This window comes from Mustela nivalis, assembly GCF_964662115.1.
Source record: "Mustela nivalis genome assembly, chromosome: 1".
NCBI lineage: Eukaryota > Metazoa > Chordata > Mammalia > Carnivora > Mustelidae > Mustela > Mustela nivalis.
In genome coordinates, this window is record NC_139020.1 from 12,355,957 (window position 1) to 12,379,410 (window position 23,454).

The following is a 23,454-nucleotide window of genomic DNA, read 5'->3' on the forward strand; positions in this document are numbered from 1 at the left end:
CGCTCCCAGCGTGCAGATCTCTGTCCTCAAGCCCCGCCCCCCAGCCCTTACCGTGACTCAACACCTGCAAAGAAAATTGAGAGTTGGACCGCTCTCCGTGGGCTCCACGCAGCACTGTGGTGCCGATCCCTAAGCTCCCTTTTAAGCCCACGGGACCTGCGCATCGACGAACACTAAGCATGGAGCCCTACGTGCCAATTTCCACCCTTCACGCATACTTCAAAAAGATGAGACGGGGCAGGAAGTTCAGAAAGAATGTGCCGCAACTGCGGCATCCAATCTCGGAAATTACAGGCATTGCCTTGTCACGCACGCCAGGCTGAGCAGGTGCTTTCACCGAACGCCTCCTTCTTGCCAAGAAATCCCTGCTGCAGATTAATAGGAATTTCCAGTTCTCTAAGCATTTCTTGTTCCTCGGAGCTATTACCCCTAAATTTCTAGCACTTCAAAAAATATATATATAGATAGATATAGATATAGATATAGATACACAGGATTTAGCACCTGTTTGTTTCAGAAACACTTGCTAAAAACAGATCTGCCAAAAGGCCATCTCTAAAATTAGTCATATTTCCTGTTCTGCAAAACATAGTAAATTGTATTTTTAGTAACTCCTTCACTCCAGGTATCTGGCACTGTCGTGCTCCAAGCATAATTATTGGCAACTTACTAAGCAGGCAACCCTTATTTTTAGCCCTGAAATAGCTCCAACAAAAGTGACAAACAGGTTTTGTTTTTTTTTTAACCAAGGGCTAGAACAAGATATTTAAACATCTTACCCAATCATTTATGTACCCAACTTTGTATCTCAGAAAGACTTAAACACAAAAGGAGGTCCTCTGTGGCATCAACCTCTGTCCCTTTTTTGTAGCTCTGCCTCTAAAACTAGCTCTCTACCTGAAATATACCATGCTTTTCTCTGTCAGCCTTTCCAACTTTCTTTTAGCGAGTCTTTAAAAAAAAATGTACTAATAACCTATTATGTGCCAAAATGATACAATGCATAAGTATTGGGGACCAATTTCAGGAGCAGCGAGCACAGCCTCTCTGGGTCTTTCAAAGTCATCACTCAATACCCCCGTTCATCAACTTTGCTCTTTGTCAAAGCCACCGTGAATTCTCTTCAAAATCCGATTTTGTGGTCCCTTTTCCTCCTCCAATCATCAGCTTCCTGGAGTCACAGACACTGTGCCCTAAGAACATACCAGTTAAGCATCTCACATGACCAAGTGAATTACTTATTTTTAAAGCCATATGAAGAGAGATGACATCCACTCAAAGCTAAAGGAGGACAAAAGTAGATGTCACCCAAACCCACTCTTTCTTTTTCAAGCAGCAACAGCGCCTCGTTGATCCAAATGACTTTCAAACAACTTCAGAGGAAAAAGGCAGGCAAAAGACTGCCCAGCAGACAGCAGTGGCTAAAGGAAGCTTCTTGATGAGATAGGATTGAAGGCTGAGATGAAAGTCAGGGAACAGTGGTTTTCTGTCATCTTGGACCGTTAATTCCCAGCAAGCCAGGGAGAGAGGATATTGCCCAAATCTTTCTGGAAATGTGCACCAAGATAAAACATAATTAACACACACACACACACACACACACACACACACACACACACACACACATACCCCTTCATCCTATGCACCTAAACCAGCAGCACTCTGGATTTTGGCACAGATCACACAAAATGCAGTGCATAGTTTGAGTGCAACCGTGAGGCAGGCCAAATGTGGGTACCCCCTCTTCTTCCCTTTCTCCATCCCACCTTTCAGCTTTTGCATGAATGGATTCCCCATCACAAGATGCCCCCGGTCCTGCCCCTCCAGGGACGGCGTGGGGCCGTGCATCCATTTCTTACTGCAGTGCTCATGACTTAGTTTCCCTCCCGCTGTGGTCTATGTCCTTTAAAAAAGGAAGGCAAGGATGAAAGTGGAGGGCTCTATCCAAAGTATACACCCCAAAAAAGGGGGCAGTATTGGAGAGCAGAGGCTGGAAAGGGCCATTCACATCACCCCCTGGGAGGGACACCTCACTTCCCTTCCCCCAGGGTACTGTCACCTTAAGGTCTCCCCTTGCTACGTTCATGTAAGTACCCCTCCGCCAGTCTGAAAACCCTCTCACTGCTCCCCTTGTGAAAAGAGGGCAAGGCTGCACATAGCAGGAGGTTGACTTCACCTCCGTTTGGGCTTAGTAAGACAATATGCAGAAGGCGAGTGCGGATGGGGGCTCGTGAACTAAGTAATCCCTCCCAAGGTCATGCATGCACGTGCATGTGTGTGCGCGCGCGCGCACACACACACACACATTTTAATCTCTGCAATCTGCCAAAACCCTAATCTGTTAGTTAAGCATTAAAGGTGTTGGATTTGGGAGATAAAAGCTATGAATCACACCCATTGTTTCCTTAAAGCCGGCAATTAAGTGAACTAAAATCCAGATTTCTCATGATGCTTGTACTCCCAAAGCACGGATTCTCAGGACTAGAGCCAATCAAGCCGTCGAGAATGACAACTTGACAGCCAGTTAATGGTCTCCTTCCCTTCCGGAGACTGGGTGAGATTCACTTAAGAAAGGTTAAGGCAAGGGGCACCTGGGTGGCTCAGTCAGCTGAGTGTCTGACTCTTGATTTTCAGCTCAGGTTGTGATCTCAGGGTTGTGGGTTCAAGACTCCAGCTGGCTCTGCTTAGCAGCGAGTCTGCTGAAGATTCTCACTCCTTCCCCCTCTGCCGCTCCCTCTCACCCCACCAGCTCACCTGCACACTCTCTCTAAAATAAATAAATCTTGAAAAAAAAAAAAACAAGAAAAGAAAGATAAAACGGGAGAGGAAGAACATGGACACCTAGGGGTGCAGAACGCCCATTTGGACCCCATTTGGGCAAGACCTCCCTGCATTCCAGCCTGTCCTCTGGGCCCAGCATGGAGCTCCTGAAGCCTGAGCTCCGAGTGCATCCTCACCTGGTTCAGTCAAGGCCAACAGCCTTATGTTACGGAGCAAAACACACCAGTGAGGAGCCGGAGGCACAACGGGGCATGGGAAAGTGGAGAGAGAAGCCAGCCGAGGCCGAGCAGCCGGCCAGGAGAGATGAATGTGCCGCTAATGCTGGCCATATGCTGTCAGTATCCAGTCTCGTCTCTTTTTGCTAAGTTTCAAGAGGGAACGTGCGCAACCAGACAGAATCCTGTATGTTTCAAAGGAAAAACAAAGGTCTACTACCCATGCCAACAGGAATTTGCCCAGGCATGGGGAAGTGAGCCGCTGTAGTTGGCGAGGGGGCCTCAGCCGTGCACCCCAGCCGGATGTGTAAGTTGGCCGGCCCACTGCAAACCAAAGGAGGAAAGTATGCTGTGCTCCCCTTGGACTAGAATGAGGTTAGGAGTGTTTTTTCTACGTCTTTGAAAAGTTACTCAATTCAGTGAGTTCATTCTGTGCACTCCCTTTTTACATGGAAATTCAAGCAAGAGGCACTTTTTAGACTACTCCCTCTAACCCCACCTATGCAAAACAAAGGGACCCCACCAGAATGGGGAGCACCGAAGGGAGAGAGGACAAACAACAATGGTGATGGAGACCTGCACTCAAATGCAAGCGGCTTCCGAACCCAGTGGGAAAAGGAGCAGGAAAACCAAAGTTAGGTGAGGCTGGGGACAGGAAGGCAAGGCAGCTCACCCTAGAATCGGAGCTCCACAGTCTGGCACTCCCAGGAACTCCCAGGCTGCGCAGAGGATCCCAAGTCCATGGGCAGAAGGGTAGGTAGGAAGCCTACAGCTTCCCTCTACCCCATATGCTGATCCCTCCCTGACCAATGAGCCACCAAAAGGGGCCACTCCCAGGCCAGTGCTGGGAGACTCCAAGCCTTGGGGGGGAGGGGGGGGAGACAAGGAGAAGGGGAAGCCTTGAGTCTGAGATGACCATGAGCTTGCCCCAAAACTTGGGGCAGCTGCCAGGCAGCCTCACCACCTGGGGTGACCCAGAGTCTGGGCCACTCCCTGCAAAACAAGTCATCCTATCTTGGGTTTCTTCTCGCAGATCCCAGTTACAACTTAGAGCTACCCTGGCAACACCTGGCCAGGGGTTCACAACCATCTAACTTCTTGGTGGGGGGTCTGTGCCCCTTCGGTCTCTGGGGCTCTTCCTTTGCTTTCTCTTCTTCCTGGAAGATCGAAGGCACCTCCCAAACCCCAAAGCCTGGGGATGCCAGTGTGTAGTTGGGTGCCTGCAGCTCCCACCGAGTGGCTGAAGAGAATGGAGGAGAGATGGAGGAAGGAGATGGACACGGCTGGGGGACTTAGGGGTGGGTGAGATCGGGGGGGGCGGGGAGGCAGAAAACCCTCATCTGAGCACGAAAAACTTCCCTAGCTGTGCCAGCCTACAGGTGGAAAACGTCCCTGGGAGTCTCGGCCCTGCCCCACCTCCGAAGCCCAGGAGGGGAATCAGAGTCTAAGCTTCCCCAAGGGCTGGCCAAGCGGCTCCCCCACCCTCAGAGGAACGGCCCACGCGACACAACAGCCTGACTCCTGCCGCTCCACGCATCCGGGACCCCTTCGGGGCCGCAAGAACGCAGCACCTCCACCCCACCCCACCCCCGCGCTGGCGTCCACCAGGCGGCGCCCTTCGAGGAGCAAAAAGGCTGCGGGTGGCTTCGTGGGTAAACCAGCCGCCCCCCGGGGAAGCCGACCCCACTCCGCCCCTCGGGAAAGGCCGGTCGCTCGGTCGCCGGGGCGTGCGCGCGCGATGGACTCGTCCCCTCTCCCCACCCGCAAGGAAAGACAGGGGGAAAGGGGAGGGGAGGGGCCCGGCCGGGACTGCGCCGCCTGACTCCCGGCGCAGTGCTCCCGGCGGGGTCCCCTCCGCTCCTCCCGCCCCGAGGGCCCGGGGACCCCGCGCCCCGGGCGGCTCACCTTCTCTCCGGTCAGCACGTGCAGCCCCTCGCGCACCTTGGCGAAGGAGCCCTCGCCCAGCTTCCTGCTGCCGATGAGGTAGTTGCCCACTCGCTTGTGGTGCTGGAAGTCGCGGAGCCGCTCGCGGGGCACGCCGCTCACCCAGGCCGGCAGGAAACTTCCCTCGCAGGCCGCCGCCGGCCTGGCCGCGTCCTCGGCGCCGCCGCCGCCCCCGGGCGCCGCCGGCTCGCCCAGCAGCCCGTCCCCGGCCGCCGCCGGCATCGCGCTCGACCGCGGCCCGCCGGCTCGGCTCGGCTCCCGCGCTCGCCGCCCCGCCGCCGCCGCCGCCGCCGCCGCCGCCTCCGGCTGTCCGGGCTCCTGCGCCGCCGCCCTGGGCCCGGCCCCGCCCGGCCCGCGTCTCCCGCGCCCCGGGCCGCCGCCGAGCACCGCGCGCAGACAATAGCGGGCGACCGGGGGCCGGGGACCCGCCCCCGAGAAGTTCTTCCTCGGAGGGTCGCCCGGGCCCCTGCCAGCGCCCCGGGACCTCGGCCGGGTCCCGTCCGGCGGCTGATGCCAGCGGCCCCGCTCGCGGGCGCCGGGAGCGGGGCTGGCGGGGTGGGGGCGCGGTCGGGTGCCGGGTGCGGGGTCCCGGAGCCCGGGCGCCCCCCGCAGCCTCCGCCCTGAAGCCGCCGGCTGGCCCGCACGGGCTCGGGGCCGGCTCGCTCGCCCTAGCTGTGCACGGAGGGACGGCTCCCGCCCGAGAGCGGCGCGCGGCGGGCTGCAGGCGCCCTCTGGAAGGCAGCAGAAGAAAGCCCCATTCAGTTTGAATTTGCAGAAATTCAATCCGGTCGCGGGCGGCGGGAACAGATGCGAGCTCCACTCCGCAGCCTGTGCACTTTCAAATCCCTCGTAGCCCCTCCTTCGCCGCGCGCAACAGCCAAACTCGACCCTCGCCGGAGAGGGGAGGGCCCGGGGAGGGGAGCGGCGGAGTGGGCGGCGGAGTCACCTGAGCGCCAGACAGGGGGACCCTGCGCGGCCTCGGAGACGCGCGCTCCCGGGCCGCCCCAGTCGGGCTGCCTCCGGCTGCGCCTCTCGTCCGGATTCCGGGCTTGGGCTTTCTGGACCTTTCCGCGATGAAATCCACCCCCAGCCGCACCCACCCGGGGCAGGGGGAGGGGAGGGCGGAGGGAGAGCTCTGGAACCCCGCGGACCGGGCTTAGGAGCCGGGGGGGTCCAGTCCAGGGCCCGACACACAGTAGGGCCCTGCGGACCCTGGATGGATGGAGAGACGCGGAGTGCGAGGAGGGGTGGGGAGGCGGCGGGGCGCCTGTCCGGGCTCGCACGCAGACCCGATTGCCGTGTGGGAGGAGGAGCAGCCGCAACAATAGTAGTGGCGGCGGCGACGGAGGAACCCGGGCGCCCGCTGCCTCTGCGTGCAGGTTTACACCTTTGCTTTCCACCGAAACGCGGCCCGAGGAGCTGGATCGGCGCCCCGCCCCCCACCGCCACCCCGGCTCCTCAAGGCTTTTGTTCCGAGCGCGCCGTGACCGTGCTCATCCCTCATAAACAAGTGCGGCTGTCCTGACGGCTCCGGTTTTCTCCTGCGTCCGCAACGCCTTCCCGAACCCAAACGAGGAATCTCGGGAGGCAGGAGCTTGGGGTGGGGGGGAAGGGGGGAGTAAGTAAGGGGAAGCATTTACCAAACACTACCTGTTGAGCGGCTAGATAAAAGGCGTCAGCGTTTAATGCAAACTTAACCCCGGGTGCGACATCCGAGTTGGAAGGAAAATTCGGTCCTAACCTAGTTCCTTCTTTATGGACCCCTCGGTGAACGAGTGTGGCGAGATCCCCGTCAGCGCTCTGAGATGGGGGGGGGGGGGGGACACCGCCTTCATCAATCCAGGTGGGGGCTCTCTGATCCATCGGAAAAGCGACCCAGAGAAACGCCTCTCTTGAATAGATCAAATGTTAAATATGCTATAGTCTGTTACTCAGAAGTTAGAAGGCACTAGCCTCCTTAACGACAAAGCTTGTGTTTTCTGTCAGTCTTATTGTCTCCATTTTCCAGAATTACATTGTTTTTACGATTTTTTCCCCTAAGATTTTATTTATTTATTTATTTGACAGAGATCACAAGTAGGCAAAGAGAGAGGAGGAAGCAGGTTCCCCTCGGAGCAGAGATCCCATGCGGGGCTCAGTCCCAGGACCCTGTGATCATGACCTGAGCCAAAGGCAGGGGCTTTAAACCACGGAGGCACCCAGAGGCCCCATGATTTATTTATTTATTTTTAGAGAGAGAGAGCACAGAGGGGAGGGGCAGAGGGAGAGAGTTTCAAGCAGGCTTCTGGCTGAGGGGTGAGCTGACCAGGGGCTCTATCCTACAATCAAAGATCATACCTGAGCTGAAACTAAGAGTGGAACACTTACCCACTCCTCCCTCCCAGGCACCTCCCAACATTACATGTTTTTCAAATGTTTTTCTTGCTGTGCTTTGAGACTATGCCCACACCCCACCAGCACAATTTCTGCAAGGCCTGTCCAATCACTTTAACGTGTCTGATTCAACAATCAGAGTTGAGGACAGTAACATGGGGTGGAGGGAACGGGGGAGCTGTAAGACTAGCCCTGGTGTCCTGCAAAGTAAAACGGTCAACAAATGTCTGGTGAAGAAGTACGGACTCCCTTTGGGGTCATAATCATTCTGAATCTTCTTTCAGGAAAGATTTTGGAATTTCCCCAATGTTGTTTTAATAAAGTGTGAGGTTTTCATTTTTTTTTTAAAGATGTAATTTATTTATTGGAGAGTGAGACAGAGATAGTGGGAGAAGACAGGAGCAGGGAGAAGCAGGCTACCCGCTGAGCAGGGAGCCCAACAGGGGACTCGATCCCTGGCGTCCGGGATCATGCCCTGAGCCAAAGGCAGGTGCCTAACCAACTGAGCCACCCAGGCACCCAAGAGAATGTGATGTTTTAAAAAAAAAAAAAAAATTTAGGCCACTGTCTCTGCATGAAAATTTGGAAGTTCCTTTTTTTATGGTATAAGGCAAATTTCAGAGCCGGTTTATCAAAGTTTCTTCATGGCCAAAATAATAATAATAATAATAATAATAATAATAATAATAAATTCAGCTTCAGGCACAAAAATGGTGAAATATGTTTACAGTAAAATAGAGACTTTTCTTTCCTTTTAATTATCCTCTCAAGGTAGAAGTCAGAAAAGGGGTGAAGAAGAGAGAAAATCCAGGCCTATTAAATCTTTTTCAACCTTTGATGCCTGGGTTTGATTCAAGTTCACTGCTAATTCCATCAGCTGGGATGGATGCCAAAGAGAAGTCCAAACCCTATGCTTGCCTGGGTTTAGGAACCGGTGTTTGAACTACAGGTCCTATTCTCTGAAATGATCTGGTTTGAGAAGGAATTCCTTTATGTAAGACAAATTAGTACCCAAAACAATCTACTGCCCTCATAATAGATATGCAGAAAACATCTGGTTGAAAAGCAGTAGTCCAGCATCCAAGATTTACTCTGAATTCTCTATAGACTTCTCATCCTCCTGTGGGATCTCTTTGGCACTTGTCTTCATCGAGGATCGGGCTTTTGCACCTTTGCTTACGCCACACCTACCCCCCAGTCCGCTGCCTCCCACCCATCTCTGCCCAGTGCAGATGTCCCCTTTCCCACGATGCCCCCCCCATCTGACAGCTGCAGGAGGCTCATCACTGCTTCCCTCCCTTACTCTAGGTCATTGATTTCACATTCTCCTTATGCCCTGCATTCCTTACCATGAGGGTCTTTCTTCTCTGTTAGACTCCCTAAAAACAGGGGCTGTGTCTTATCTTACATTTTACTTGCCCCAGGGCACCTAACAGAGTGCCCAAGACATGGTCGTTATCCAATAAATATTTGCTCAGCAAATGAATGAAAGTAAGCGTTCGCTGATTCTCCAGTGAGTAGAGTTTGATGGCTCCTGACTGAGAGACTCCATCTGTCTTGGGGAAGAACATGTCTAATAAGTTTCCAAAAGCCTTTGCAGTTATATTGTTGGTTGCCTTGGTTGAGGGGGGTGGGGAGTCAACAAATCGAGCTTCCTGTCTTGCCAGAGTTGAGCCGTTGTCTCCTTTGGATGAGTTAACCCTTTAAGAAGCATGACCAGCTCCAGCGGGCTGAAAAGCTCTGTCCGTTGACTTGTCCCCACCGCTCCCTTCCTTGCCATCTTCCTGCCGCATCTCCTCCCTCCAGATGGCAGGCGACTGTCTCTCTGCTCCCACAGAACAGCCAGCTCAGAGACCCAGCTGGAAGCAGTCAAAGACAATTAGAAGTAATCAGGCTGGCACGGGCAGGAAATGAAAGTTGGCTAGAGGGGGTGAGGCAGGCAGAAGCTGGCTGGTGACTTGGGCAAGGGACGCGGAGAGCAAAGCGAAGACAGCAGGCAGGAGTGGATCCATGCTGCCTGGAAGACATTTTGTGAACTCTGTTCTCGATCATTCTTCCCAAGCCAGGCTTCCAATATATACTTGAGGCAGCGTTTGCACCCAGGTCCCCAGAGTTCAAGGCCCCACTCTTCCTTCACGACCCCCCCGATGTTGAGTGTCAGTCACAGTGTGAGGCTGAGGAGAGAAGCATTCCTCTGAAGGAAAGGCGTGTGTGGAAGCAGCCTGGTGTGGTGCTGGTGAGCAGGCTCTTCCGCCAACACCCCGCAGTGAAGTACTTCTCTGAAAATGAATCGTGACTCACCACCCCTCTGTGCCTTGGTTTCCTTCATCTGTAGAGCTGGGATGTTAAGGAAGCACGAATATTAAATGAGATGCTGTACACGAGGCATTCAGCCTGGTGCCTGGCACTTAGAGGCAGACGGTGACCTTTATCAACACCTCTTTTGATACCCTCATCACAACACCGAGGGAAGTCCTTGGAGAATGCCCCAGAATTCCACCAGCACAGTTGTCCCTGTTACGGAAGAACTCAAAGCCTTTTCTCCAGGTTGGATCTCTTCCCTGAATCCAGAGTCGTGTAGCTTCCACTCCCAAGCCAAAACCATGTCTTAAAAATGGGATTCGGTTCACATCGCTTTGCCACCCCAAACCCTTTCGCAGGCCACCACCGCGAAAAGATATCCCAAGTGACTCATCCTGGTGGTGCTTCCCTCTTCGGCGCCTGGCCCCCGAGACCAGCTGTGCCTCCCTCGCACTCTTCCTTCAAGCCACTGAGCTCTTTTCCCCATCAGAACCTTGGCCCTTGCTGCTCCCTGCACCGGCAACACGTGGCTTCTAGAACTTGGACTGGTGTGTGACTCACTTCGCTCAGGGCTCTGCGTCTGCATCAGAAAGCCACCCTCTCCCCACCCACCCACCCCCATTCCAGGTCAGCGTTTCCTCATGCCATTCATCTAGCTTATGTGTTTACTGTCTCTCGGTCCCTTTAGAATTTCAGGTCCACGAAATAAGGAATTTTCTGTCTCCCAACCCCTGTGCACACCTGCTCAGCAACACCTCTGGGACCTCCCATAACTCCAGCAAGAAAGGGGAGAGCCCCGGACTCCTGGAGCGTGATGGAGCGTGGGCCGTAGCACCAAGCCCACCCTCTTGTGACAGCTCCCCAGCACCCCTGAGCTGATGTTTGGGACCGGAATTTGAGCAAAAGGCTGATAGCTGGCCCTTCAAGAGCCAGGCTGTTACCATGAATGTTTCCCATCAGTCCTCAAGAGCCAAATGTCCCATCTGTTTCAGTACAAAAAACGGTATCCCTCACCTCCCAGCGGTAGGGGAGCCCAAGGCTTCTGGACTCCACATTTTGAGGTTTGCCCCTTCCCTCCAAATTCCGGACAGAGGCTACTGAGAAGGAATGGAAGGTCAACTGTCCTATAGGAAAAGGCCCTCACAACATAATCCTCGGGATCAGTTCTTCTTGCATGAATTTCTCATTGGGAAGGGGCTTTTCCCAGATCATGTCAAGTCAATGCAACATCCTTCCCATGACCTACGAAGCATCCTGCCCTGTGAGGGACCCATACTCCTTCCCTGGTCTCTCCACTTCTCTGACCTCAGTTTCTCTGTTCTCACTACCCCCACCACGCTGGCCTGCACTCTGCGCCCACCGTGGGCCCTGCCCCTCATCAGCTCCCTGGAATATCTTTCTTCCAAACACCTGCAGAGCCGGCTCTCTCACCATCTGTGGGTCTTTGCTGGAGTGTCACTTGCTGAAAAACCTAAGTCTGACCTCCTCATTTGCAATGCAAATTTCCCCCAAATCCTTATTTGCCCTTCTCTGCTTGATTTTTCTCCGTGGCCCTTAACACCACGTGACAAAACCTATGTCTCCCTTGTTTATTTTGCTTGCTCTCGGCCTTCCTTCTTATAGGATGGAGGCTCCCTCAGGGCTGGGCTTTTTCTAAAGTGCTTGTATGCACTTAGGAAGAACTCCATACAAATCTGTTGTGGTTGAATGAATTCTTAATTCCCAGGGTCTCCCGCTGCAGAAGAGGAGACCATAATACATGAGAAAATTGGGGCGGGGGTGTGTGTGTAAAGAGTTCTGCTGGAGAAAACATGCATCATAAAGACATATTTGAAAAAAAAATCAATATGCATGCCACAAAGATAAACCTCCATACCAAGCTCCACATTTGTATTATGGCAGGAAAGGAAAGGCTATTATTAGCACTAAAGGCTTAAAATGTATGGCCTCCATTTACGGATGCTACTGCCTGTCCATTTCTTGCTGGGGTCGGGGCAGAAGCCGGTGACATCACCGGGTCTGCAGCGGGACCTGGAGAGGGAGCACACTCAGTGGGACAACTCTCAACTGTGACCAGCGGTGGGGAGGCGGTGAGAGGAAGGGCAGTCGGGAAGCCAGCCGAGTCCCCAGCCACCTGTGGGCACTTTCCCCGCAGGCTGATTGCGGCCGAGAAGAGGCGGGCGCCCCCTGCTGGTTGACTCAGCTCCGCTTTCGCTCCAGGGCAAGGGGAGGCAGCCCAGGGCAAACCCGGACAGAACGCTACTGTGGAAACCAGAACCTTCCTCACCAGCTGGCTCTGTGACCTCGAGCAGGACACTTACCACCTGCGATCATCCGTTTTTCTGCATCTCTAAAGGGAATAGCTCACGGGACAGGTGGCAAGGATAAAATAAGGCAGATGTAAGTGAAGGTGACAGATGTAAGTGAAGGAGACGATCGATCTTGGTTATTGTTGTCTTAAACCAACATGGAAAGTGTCTGGGAGGTAGATTAGAATACAATGAATTTATAAATGAATAAATAAAATAAATACAGTTGAAGTGATGGGGTCGTCTAAAGCCTCTTCCTTCAAGGGGGTAGTTTGCTAGTCATCATGGGCGTGACTGTAAATACCTCTAGGCTTTGTGCCCACTGTCTTAGGTCCATCCACGTGCCCCTACCTCAGCCCACCCTTAATCCTGACCTTCCAGCCCCCCCCCCCCACACCAGGCCTCTGATCGCCTGACCCAGTCATGTGATACTGCCCAGGGGTCTGTGCGTGATACCCTCCATCTAGACCAGGGAGATAACCAGGGGCACCATGAAAGCCCCACCCATTCGAAGGAATTCCCTTCACTGTGGTCTTTAAGGCCAATCCGTGGGCAGCAGGAGCGCAGTCACAGTCTATTTCTGGTGTGTACCCACACACACACCTTCCAAGAACCAAGTTCGTGTTTTTTCCTCCAACGTCAGTATGTCTTAAGGGGCTCTCGCTTCCCAGTGTAGCCACGGGTGTGAGCTGGTGGTGGAGACAGGGGTGCAGGTTACAGAGGTCTGAGCAGCGATCACGTTACGGGGGTCTGAGCTGCGTGCTCACGTAGCTTGCGTCGGGCTTGTGCCGGCCCTCCCCTCCCCCTGCTCACAGTCGCTTCTGGAGACCTCATGTCTACCCAGCCATGGAGGCTGCTGATCGCAGGTGGTCTTCTAATCTATTGACTCGGACAGAACCCAACCTGTGATGAGCAGCTCTGGAGGCATGGTCACTGGGGGGCCCAGGTCCAGATGCTCTATCTCTACTGGGGTCCAGGAGCAATGCCCCATAAGCTCTTTTCTAAAGGATGTGAAATTCCCCACTACAATGGCATGGCCAATCTACTCTAGGATTCTCCGACTGGGACCTACTAAAAGCTGCCCACAGTGGTCTTTTCCTAGGATCTTAGCCTAGGGACTAATGTCCCTAGGAACCTAGGATCTGCTGGCTCCAATGGCCCAAGCAAGACCACACACTGGCTCTATATTCTGGATCTCCTCCAGATCCTTCCACTGGGCCTGGCAGTGGGCAACCTTTCGTGTAACCCAGTCTATGGGTTGGAAGAATATTCCCAGGCATGGAAAACGCCACCTCCAGGAATTATAGGACCTACAAACACTGTGCTTCCTTTTTTGTGGTGGGAGATGGGAGAGGCAGTCGTGTGTCCTTTTTCATGGAGGGCTCATTGCAGCCATCCTCAGACCTCTGGATTCGTACCGTGATGTAGCAGTCCTCTGAAACAAGTTTATTTTCCATGATCCGGAGCTCACGTGACTCGTCAATGCTCCCATTACACTTGCTACTTCTTGCTTCTATTGGATCAGCAGGAGGCATTGCTATAGTCCTCTTCAGGGAGTCCTGTTCAGACTATATATGACAGAAAATGAGACAGTTAACTTAACCCGAAGGAAAACAATAAATAGATATGATTATCTGTTCTAAATGAATGAAAATTGTGGGTTTTTTTTGTCCTTTCCCATAGTGATGGAAAAGAATACATTCTCCAGACCAAGGGCCACATACCATGCATTGAAGACTACACTCATCTACTTTGTCAGACATTGACTATGTCAGACCAGACATAGTATCACGGATTTGTGCTACTTCTGGCTGGGTCTGCAGCGATCCACTGTCATGGTCCGGGATCTAGTGGCTCCTGCCGGGGCCAGGCTCATGAATGAAATGAGATATGCTGGGGCCATTGTACCTGCATCCTTTAAGTCCTTCAGGATGGAACTAATCTCTTGTGTTCTTCTGTTCTTCTTGGGATGCCCAGCTGTCTTGGCCTTTCCCGCTACAAGACCTTTTACCCCACAAGCCAAATAATCAAGGTAGTGGTTGTGGCAGTTACTACATACACCCATTCCAATTGTACATGTGGAAACTGGAAGCATCACCACATGAGTCCATGAATATGGTGAACCCACAACGCACTGGATGTGGATCAAGACTCCATTTATTTATTTATTTATTTATTTATTTATTATTTATTTTAAGATTTTATTTATTTATTTGACAGACAGAGATCACAAGCCGGCAGTGAGGCAGAGAGAGAGAGAGAGGAGGAAGCAGGCTCCCAGCCGAGCAGAGAGCCCAATGCAGGGCTCGACCCAGGATGCTGGGATCATGACCTGAGCTGAGGGCAGAGGCTTAACCCACTGAGCCACCCAGGTGCCCCAAGACCCCATTTATTATCTTACTCCCATATGCCTCCACTCTAACAGAGGAAGGACCCACGATGAGGAGCTAAGTGTCTGGATAGCAATTCAGACCTAAAGAGTCATTGAAATATTTGGGCATTTCCCTGTATTAACTATATACTACTGTGTAACAAACTGCCCCCCAAACTTAGTAGCTTAAAACAACAATAAACACTCCTGATCTTGTAGAGTTTCTGTGGAGAAGGAATCTGAGAGTGATTTACATGGGAGATTCCAGACCAGGATTTCTCTTTAGGTTGTAGACAAGATGTGGGCTGGGGCCACAGTCAGCTGAAGGCTTGACTGGGGCTGGAAAATCCAGTCCTGAGATGCACAGCTGAAAAGTTCATGTGGTGTCTGGCAGGAGGCTTCGGCCCCTGGTCACATAGGACCTCTCCAAAGGGCAGTTCAACTCTCCTCCTGCCAAGACAGCTGGCTTCCCCCAAATACAGTGATATTTAAGAAAGGGAAAGGTGGGAGCCTTAATATCTTTTCCTCCTATTTTGTTGTTTTAATTAACAATTTAAAATTGCATCTACTTAAGGACTACCACTTGATGGTTTTATATATTGAACTCTGAAGTGTTAAGGACAATCAAGTTAACGAACACACCCATCACCACACATACTTGTCTCTGTACGTGTGTGGTTAAGATCTTCCCTTTTAGCAAATTTCAAGTCTACAATACAACATTGTTAACTCTCATTACATCGTGGCCGTCAGATCTCTGGAACTTATTTATACGGTGTAAACAAAATTTTGTACCCTTTGACCAACTTCTCCTCATATGCCCCTCCCCAGCCCCTGGTAACTACATTCCACTCTCTGTGTCTATGAGATAGGCAATTTTAGATTTCAAAATCTAAATTTTAGATTTATAAGTAAATGACAACATGCAATATTTGTCTTTCTGCCTCTAGCTTATTTTCCTTAAAATAATGTCGTCCACGTTCACCTACATTGTTGCAAATGCCGGGATTTCCTTTTTGTTTATGGCTAAATAGATTCCGCTGCCTATATGCACTTCTCTTTCTGAATTCATCCCTGGGTTGTTTGCATATCTTGGTTATTGTGAGTATTGTTGAAATGAACATGGGAGGGCAGATATCTCTTCAAGAGAGTCATTTCATTTCCTTCAGATACATAACTAGAAGTGGTACTGCTGGATCGTAAGGTACTTCTGTTCATTTTTTTTATTTTTTGAGGAGCCCCCATACTGTTTTCCATCACAGCTGCACCAATTTGCATTCCTACAAACACTGCACGAGGTTCCCTTTTCTCCACATCCTCCCCAACAATTGTTAGCTTTTGTTTTACTGAAAATAGCCATTCTAACAGGAGTGAGATGGTATCTCATTGTGATTTCAAGTTGCATTTCCCGGATGATGAGTGAAACTGAACGCTTTTTCATGTACCTCTTAGCTATTTGTACATCTTCTTTCGAGAAATGTCTATTCAGGTCCTTTGCTCATTTCTTAAAATATTTATTTATTTATTTATTTATTTGAGAAAGAGAGAGAGAGCTCACGCACAAGCAGGAAGAGGAACAGAGAGAGAGGGAGAGAGAATCTTGAGCAGACTCTGTGCTGAGCCCAGAGCCTGATGCAGGGCTTGATCTCACCATCCTGAGATCATGACCTGAGCTGAAACTAAGACTCAGATGCTCAACCGACTGAGCCACCTAGGCACTACCTAGGCACTGATTTTCAAATCAGATGATCTGTTTCCTTGCTGTTGGGTTGCATGAGTTTCTTATGTTGCAAAAATTAACCCCTTATTGGATACATAAACCATATTTTCTCCCATTCCGTAGGTGGATTTTTCATTTTGTTAATTGTTTCCTTTGCTTTGTAGAAGCTTTTGTTTGAGGTATCCCATCTGCCTATTTGTGCTTTTGTTGTCTATGCCTTTGATGTCAGATCAAAACAAACAAACAAACAAACAAACATTTCCCAGCTTGTTCGACCCAGTATCCCAGGACAGTGTTCCCAAATTGATGAGATCTTCCTTATCCAATTTTCTGTTCCACTCCCCTTGATCCAGCACCTGCAAATCCAGTTCTTTCCATTCTTGTTTGGCTTCTGCCAGCACATGTTGGCTAGGTCCTACAGCTTCTTCAACATATGATCACATTGCTCCCATATTCAGACCAGCACTTCACTGGCTTTGTTATGCTGTGACTTATCCCTAGTTTTTGGCCTCTTGGCCAGGAGGGGAGATTAGACCAAGGCTCTGTGTCATCCTCAAGCAAGAGGGAGAGGCTCTAAGCCTTAACAGGGAGATGAGACTACAACAGTAAAGATAAATGAGCTCCAGTGCCAAGGTGGACATGAAAAGTAAAAGAAATCTGGAAACTACATGCCGTTTTTAGACCAAAAGCATAAAATTCAACATATCAACCAATCTCAAAAGAGAAGTCATGAAAATAGGCACGTTGATGCTTATAACATAGAAACAAGTCTAAATGCACAATAGCCAGTTCTGAGTCCAGACTTGTAGCAAAAAAATGTATTAAAGATTTCAAGGTCTACCTTGAAAGGTCTACCTTGCTTAAAGCCAAAATTACAGCTTTTCGGTGATACAGTACACAGTACTATTGGAAATAGACATAAAATAAAGCTTTGGTGACTTACCGATGGTGTGCATTTGCCTCTAAGAGAAGGCTGAAGATATTTCAGGGAAGAAATACCCCAGCACCAAGAATAAAGCAAAAACTCAATGGAAATAGGCTGAGAGGAAACACTGGGTGTTCTCCCCCCATTTCATCCTCAGGAAAAAGAAATGTGAGAAGGAGCTGTCATTCAGGAGTTGAGACAGTGGAGTATTTCTATTTCAATTTATTTATGCCATCCATAAGTTTCTGGGCTTCCTGAAATTATAATTAAGAATAAAGTTATTTTGGGGGCTCCTGGGTGGCTCAGTAGGCAAGTGTCTGCCTTCAGTTAAGGTCATGATCCCAAGGTTTTGGGATCAAGCCCTGCATCATTCTCCCTGCTCAGTGGGGAGCCTGCTTCTCCCTCTCTCTCTGTCTGCCTCTCTGTCTACTTGTGCTCTCTCCTACATCTCTGTCAAACAAATAAATAAAGTCTTTTTTTAAAAAAAGCATAAAGATATTTTGGAAATATTTTTCATAATTTTTACAAACTGTAAGTAGGATCAGACAACTATGACATGGGCCTGAAATGTGGTGTGGGGACCTTGGAAGCATGTGGAACTCTTCACAGGGGGCAGGAGACGTGCTCAATTCCAGGGTTTCACGGAATCATGAGTTATGGATATAAGCCATTATCACTACGTAGGGAAATTTCTTTGCCAAGGACCTTCTGAATCCTATAAAAATGACAGGAAGTAATACAAACATTCCTAAGTGTCCAAGGTTATCCCTCAGAGCTCAAACATCCCAGAAACCTTGCTGACCTCACCCAGCTAGGACACCTGTTTCAAATGCATACTCCTTGAATTATTCTGGTCCCAAAGTCCTCCCTGATACAAAGGACATATACCTTGGTATTACAGAAATTTGCTTGGTCTGACTTAAAAAAAAAAAAAAAGTTGAATGAAACTGTTGAATGAACGTAAGTGAACTAATTTGAATTGATCTGAAAAAAAGTTGTTTATTTTTTATTTTTTATTTCATCTTTCACTGACCTATTTTATTAATGACTTTACTAACGGACAAAAAAGAATGCATCTATTTTTGTCTCTATTCTTATGCTTTCAAATCTTTTCTATTAATCTTATTTATGTATTTATGCTAGCTAAATAATATATTTTTATTAGTTCCAGTGGTAGAATTTAGTGACTCAAAAAAAAAAACAAAAAACCCCTCACTCATAGTTATTTTACCTTTTCAACTCAATTTATACCCCCTTCGTGCAAAGATTTTCACCTTCTTCCCAGAGCCCAGAGAAGTAACTGGGAGAAAGTGCCAATTTCCCTCAGGTACTGGTGAGGAAAATGAGAAAGCAAGATTTGAGCCCATAGTCACAAACTCAGGCGTGGAAAGCTGTAGCTAAACCAACATTCAAACTATGTCAAAGGGTTCTTCCGGATGCCAAAAATCACATAACTGACACAGAAAGAGGACACGTTTAAAGGGCAAGATCTTAGAAAGACATAGCAGGAAACCCCTACTCAATGAAGATCTCAGTGCTATCTATTCAAGGCTGGCATCAGGAACAGTGACAGTGTCACTGAAAAAGAACCCAGGTACAAAAGAATCATCTGCTACTGCAATAATCCTGCCAAAGAAAATGACTGTAGATCATCTCGATGAATGCAGAAAAAGCATTTGACACAATTCAACATCTTTTCGTGATAAAAGCTTCTGACAAACCGGGGATAGAGGGAACATATCTCTACATAATAAAGACTATGTATGACAAGCCCACAGCTGACATCACACTCAACAGTGAAAAACTGAAAGCTATTACTTTAAGATCAGGAGCAAGACAAAAACCTCCACTCACCATAGTACTAGACAGAGCAATACACAAGAAAGAAAGAAAGAAAGAAAGAAAGAAAGAAAGAAAGAAAGAAAGAAAGAAAGAAAGAAAGAAAGAAAGAAAGAAGAGAGAAAGAAGAGAGAGAGAGAGAAAGAGAAAGGAGGAAAGAAAGAAAGAGAGAGAGAGAGAGAGAGAGAGAGGGAGGAAAGGAAAAAAGAAATAGAAGGCATCCAAAGCAGGAAAGAAGAACAAAACTTTATTTGCAGATGATTATATATAGATGATATATTATATATGGAAAACTCTAAAGGCTCCACCAAAAACTTTAGAACTCAAAAAATTCAATAAAGTCAAGGATGCAGAATTAATGTACACAAATCAGTTGTGTTTTTATACACTAACAACAAACTGTCAGAAAGAGAAATTAAGAAAACAATCCCATTTACAACTACATATAAAAAATATATATTTAGAAATCAATTTAACCAGAGGTGAAAGATTTGTATACTGGAAACCCTAAGGTCCTGATGAAAGATCCACATAGATGGGTGATTGCAAACTTTATTGCCATTAAAAGATTTCAAACTGCATTCATGCTTCTGCATACATGTAATGAAAAATGGGCAAAATAATGAAGATTGATATTTCTCTAAGTTGCTCTGTTTAATTCTACTGTCTGGTCCTCCATAATGCTTCATCTCTAATTATACACGGTTTAGTGATCTCTAAGAGTATGGAAGTTGTTGCTCATCAATAAAAAAATCACAAAGTTTGTCGGGGGCAGCTATGTACGTAATACGCAACATGGCGCTTGCTCCTGCCGCCAGACAGAGGACCTGCGCACCACCTGAAAGATGATTGGCTATGCCCAGAACAGGTAGCCCAGGACACTGCGTGCTTTTTATCATGCTAAGCGTTGATCAGGCTTCCTTTCACATGTACAGTCTGCTGATGGGAGGAGAGGGGATATAAATAGGGGTAAAGATCCAAGATTCGCAAGCTTGTCACTCCATGTCTCTGGGTTGTTCTTGCTGGCGAGAGCGACAAAAGTTGGTTTAAAAAAAAAAAGATATTGATGAAAGAAATTGAAGAAGACATAAATAAATGGAAAGATATTCCACATTCATGAATTGGAAGAATTAGTATTGTTAAAATTATTAACACACAATCTACAGATTCAATATAAACCCTTTCAAAATTCCAAGGGTAATTTTCACAAAAATGGAAAAAACAATTCTAAAATTTGTATGGAACTGCAAAAAGACTCTAAATAGCTAAAGTAATCTTGACAAAGAAGAAAAAAGCTAGAAGAATCATGTACTCAGATTTCAAAGTATATTGCATAACTATAGCAATCAAAACAGTATGGTATTTGCATAAAAATGGACACATAGATCTGTGGAACAAAATAGAGCCCAGACATAAACCCTTACATATATGATCAATTAATTTATGAAAAAGGAGAGGATATACAATGGCGAAAGGATAGCTTCTTCAATAAATGGTGTTGGGTAAGCTATATAGCTACACACAAAAAGGCAACCAGACCACGATCTTACACCATACACAAAAATCGACTCAAGATGGATCAAAGACTTGAAGATAAGAAACCATAAAAATCCGAGAGGAAAAGATAGGCAGTAAGGTCCTTTACAACGGTCTTGGCAATGATTTTTTGGATTTGACACCAAAAGCAAAGGCAACAAGGGCAATAATAGATAAATAGGACTACATCATTCTAAAAAAAGGTTTTATACAGCAAAGGAAACCATCAACAAAACAAAAAGGCAACCTAAAGAATGGGAGAAAATATTTGCAAACAATATAACTGACAAGGGGCTAATATACAAAATATGGAAAGAACTCATACAACTGAATAGCAAAACAAAACACAACAAAAAAACACAACTGACTTGAAAATGGGCAGAGGAACTGAACAGACTTTTTTTTTCCAAAGAAGATATGCAAATGGCCAACAGGTAGGTGAAACGAAGCCCAGCATCACTCATCATCCAGAAATGCAAATCAAAACTACAGTGAGATATCACTTCACATCTGTTAGAAGTGGTTATCATCAAAAATGCAAGGGATAATGAATGTGGGTAAAGATGTAGAGAAAAAGGAGCCTTGTATGCTGTTGGTGGGAATGTAAACTTGTGTAGCCACCCTGGAAAACAGTATGGTGGTACCTCAAAAGATGAAAACTAGAACCACCCTATGATCCAGCAAATCTCCTCCTGGCTCTACTTCTGAAGGAAGTGAAACCAACTATCTTAAGAGATATTTGTGTTCCCATGTTCATTGCAGCATTATCTATAATATCTAAGACATGGGAACAACCTAAGTGTCCACCAACAGATGAATGAATAAATAATGAGACTACATATTATATAACACATTATATAATAATATATTATATTATTCACCATAAAAAGAAGAAGGAAATCCTGCCATTTGGGACAACATGGATGGACCCTGAGGGCATTATGCTAAGTGAAATAAGTCAGAGAAAGACAAATACTATATGATGCACTTATGTGAGATCTAAAAAACAAACAAACAAACAAACAAATTCATAAAAGCAAAGAGATTGGTAGTTGTCAGAGGCAGGGAGAGAGTCAGCAGGAGATGGCTGAAGATGATCAAAAGTACAAAATAGTTAACAGGACTATATTGTATATTTGAAAGTTGCTGAGACAGTAGCTCTTAAGACTTCTCATCCCTAGAAAAAAAAAGTCACGCTATGTATATGAAGTACTGGATATTAACCAGACTCATTGTAGTAACCATTTCACAATATATACATATGTCAAATTGTTACATTGTACACCTTAAATTAATACAATGTTATATGTTAATTACATTTCATTAGAACTTGGGAAAAAGAAAATCATTTTATTTTTAATATAAAACTTGGACCCTTTAGTATTTTATCCACTAATAGCATTTGCTCTAAAGGAGACAGATAGATATAGAAATATATAGATGTACGTATTAGAGGCCATCTTCTAGGTACATTAAAGAAGTCAGGCACCACACTAGCTAAGCTAAATTTGACATATTGTGAAATGAACCAATTCATAGAATGTGAAAATTTTAAGCATGTAGAATTTAAAATATAAGTTTAAGGAAAGCTTGATTACACATAGATCACAAATCGTAAATGCAGGTACAGTTGTGTGATACGATATATGACATATGGTATGATACAATATTTGGAAGCATGCTTCTTTACTCTGCAACTTTAGTGAGACTATAAAAATTAGACTATGCATCAGTATAACACCCACCATTAATATAATTAAGTGTGTGCACAAATGAAAGAAACTGGATGATCTCTGATAAGATTAAAACTCATGGACTACTACCAGGTTCAGTCACACCACCATCATGGTATGGCATCATACCACCATCATGAAGCTAAAAATGTGAATTTTCTCTTCGTGTACATCTAGACTCTCGGGTCTTGTTCAAGCAAGTTTTCCGTTATGGGTAATGTGCTACAGTCACGCCTCTCACCACGCAATTTTCTTTGCTCCATAGAAGTGAGATGAATTGGTTTGCAGTGGGATTGAATTGCTTGGGACACACTCCATTTTAAATCTGAACATTTTTGCAAAGATGTGATATTTTTAGAAAGCCTCCTGATATTTCTTTTCAGAAGCACTTCTGAATTTATTGCAATACCAACTGTAATAAAAGCAAAAGCCATAAAGATAAACATCTAGAATAGATGAAAACACATTTATGCTTTATTGTTCTGAAGAAGATAAGTTTATTTCAAAACATCCAACATGACTTTTGTTGAATGTTCAGTTTTGATTCCTCAGAAATGAGAAAATCATATTGTATGAATATATGTCAGAGATCTCGGAAACATACATGCCTTTTGACCCAGGAATTTTACTTCTAGGAATTTATCCTTAAAAGATTTCCTAGAAAAGTTCAAAGCACCGCAACAAATACATTCATTGCAGTATTTACTAATCACAAAATACTGGGAAAAATCCATTTGCCTCACACTGGCAGATCAAATCAATAAAATACAGTACCCCCCAAAATGTGCAGCTAACTACAAAGCCTTATAGTGAGGTAGAAGAAAATTTGTGGCCATGGGAAAGTCATACTATTAAGTGGAAAATATTATAATGTCAATGGTATTTACAGAAGCAATCAAGCAAAAAGAACATGTGCCGTTATAGTCCATTTGCTGAAAATATAATGGAATCATATTTTAATAGTGGCTATCTCTAGGGAGGAGAATAAGTAACATTTACTTTGTTTGGCTTGGGCTTTTCTGTGTGTGTAGTCAACAACCATTTGTTGAGCATCCTCTATGTGCTAGGAACTGAGTTAGGTGCCAAGCACGTGAGAGAGTCTGAAAACATCACCCGAAAATTTTCCAGCTTTGTTGGTAGACTGGACATATAACATTGTGCAAGTTTAAGGTGTACAATGTGATGATTTGGTATACATATAATAGTGAAATAATGACCACAATAAGGTTGCTTAATACCTCCATCATCAAATGGTTACCTTGAGAGTGTGTGTGTGTGTGTGTGTGTGTGTGTGTGTGTGTGTGTGTTGAGAACCCTTAAGATGGATTCTTTTAGCAACTTTTTTTTTTTAAGTTTTATTTGGCAGAGAGAGAGTGAGCAAATGCACAAGCAGGGGAGCGGCAGGCA

At 47.0% G+C, this 23,454-nt stretch overlaps 1 protein-coding gene across 2 annotated transcripts in view; it reads right to left on the reverse strand.

Annotated features, from left to right (window-relative positions):
* HUNK (hormonally up-regulated Neu-associated kinase) overlaps positions 1-6,456 on the reverse strand; it is a 98,565-nt gene extending 92,109 nt beyond the window's left edge. The window contains exon 1 of one of the 2 annotated variants that reach the window (XM_082723828.1): positions 4,902-6,456. In XM_082723828.1, the coding sequence (XP_082579954.1) occupies positions 4,902-5,162 (261 nt within the window). In that variant the 5' untranslated portion in view covers positions 5,163-6,456. Of the gene's footprint in view, positions 1-3,669; positions 3,766-4,901 lie in introns of those variants that run through there. The other variant, XM_082723829.1, reaches the window with a different exon arrangement.
* Between the last annotated feature and the right edge of the window lie 16,998 nt (positions 6,457-23,454).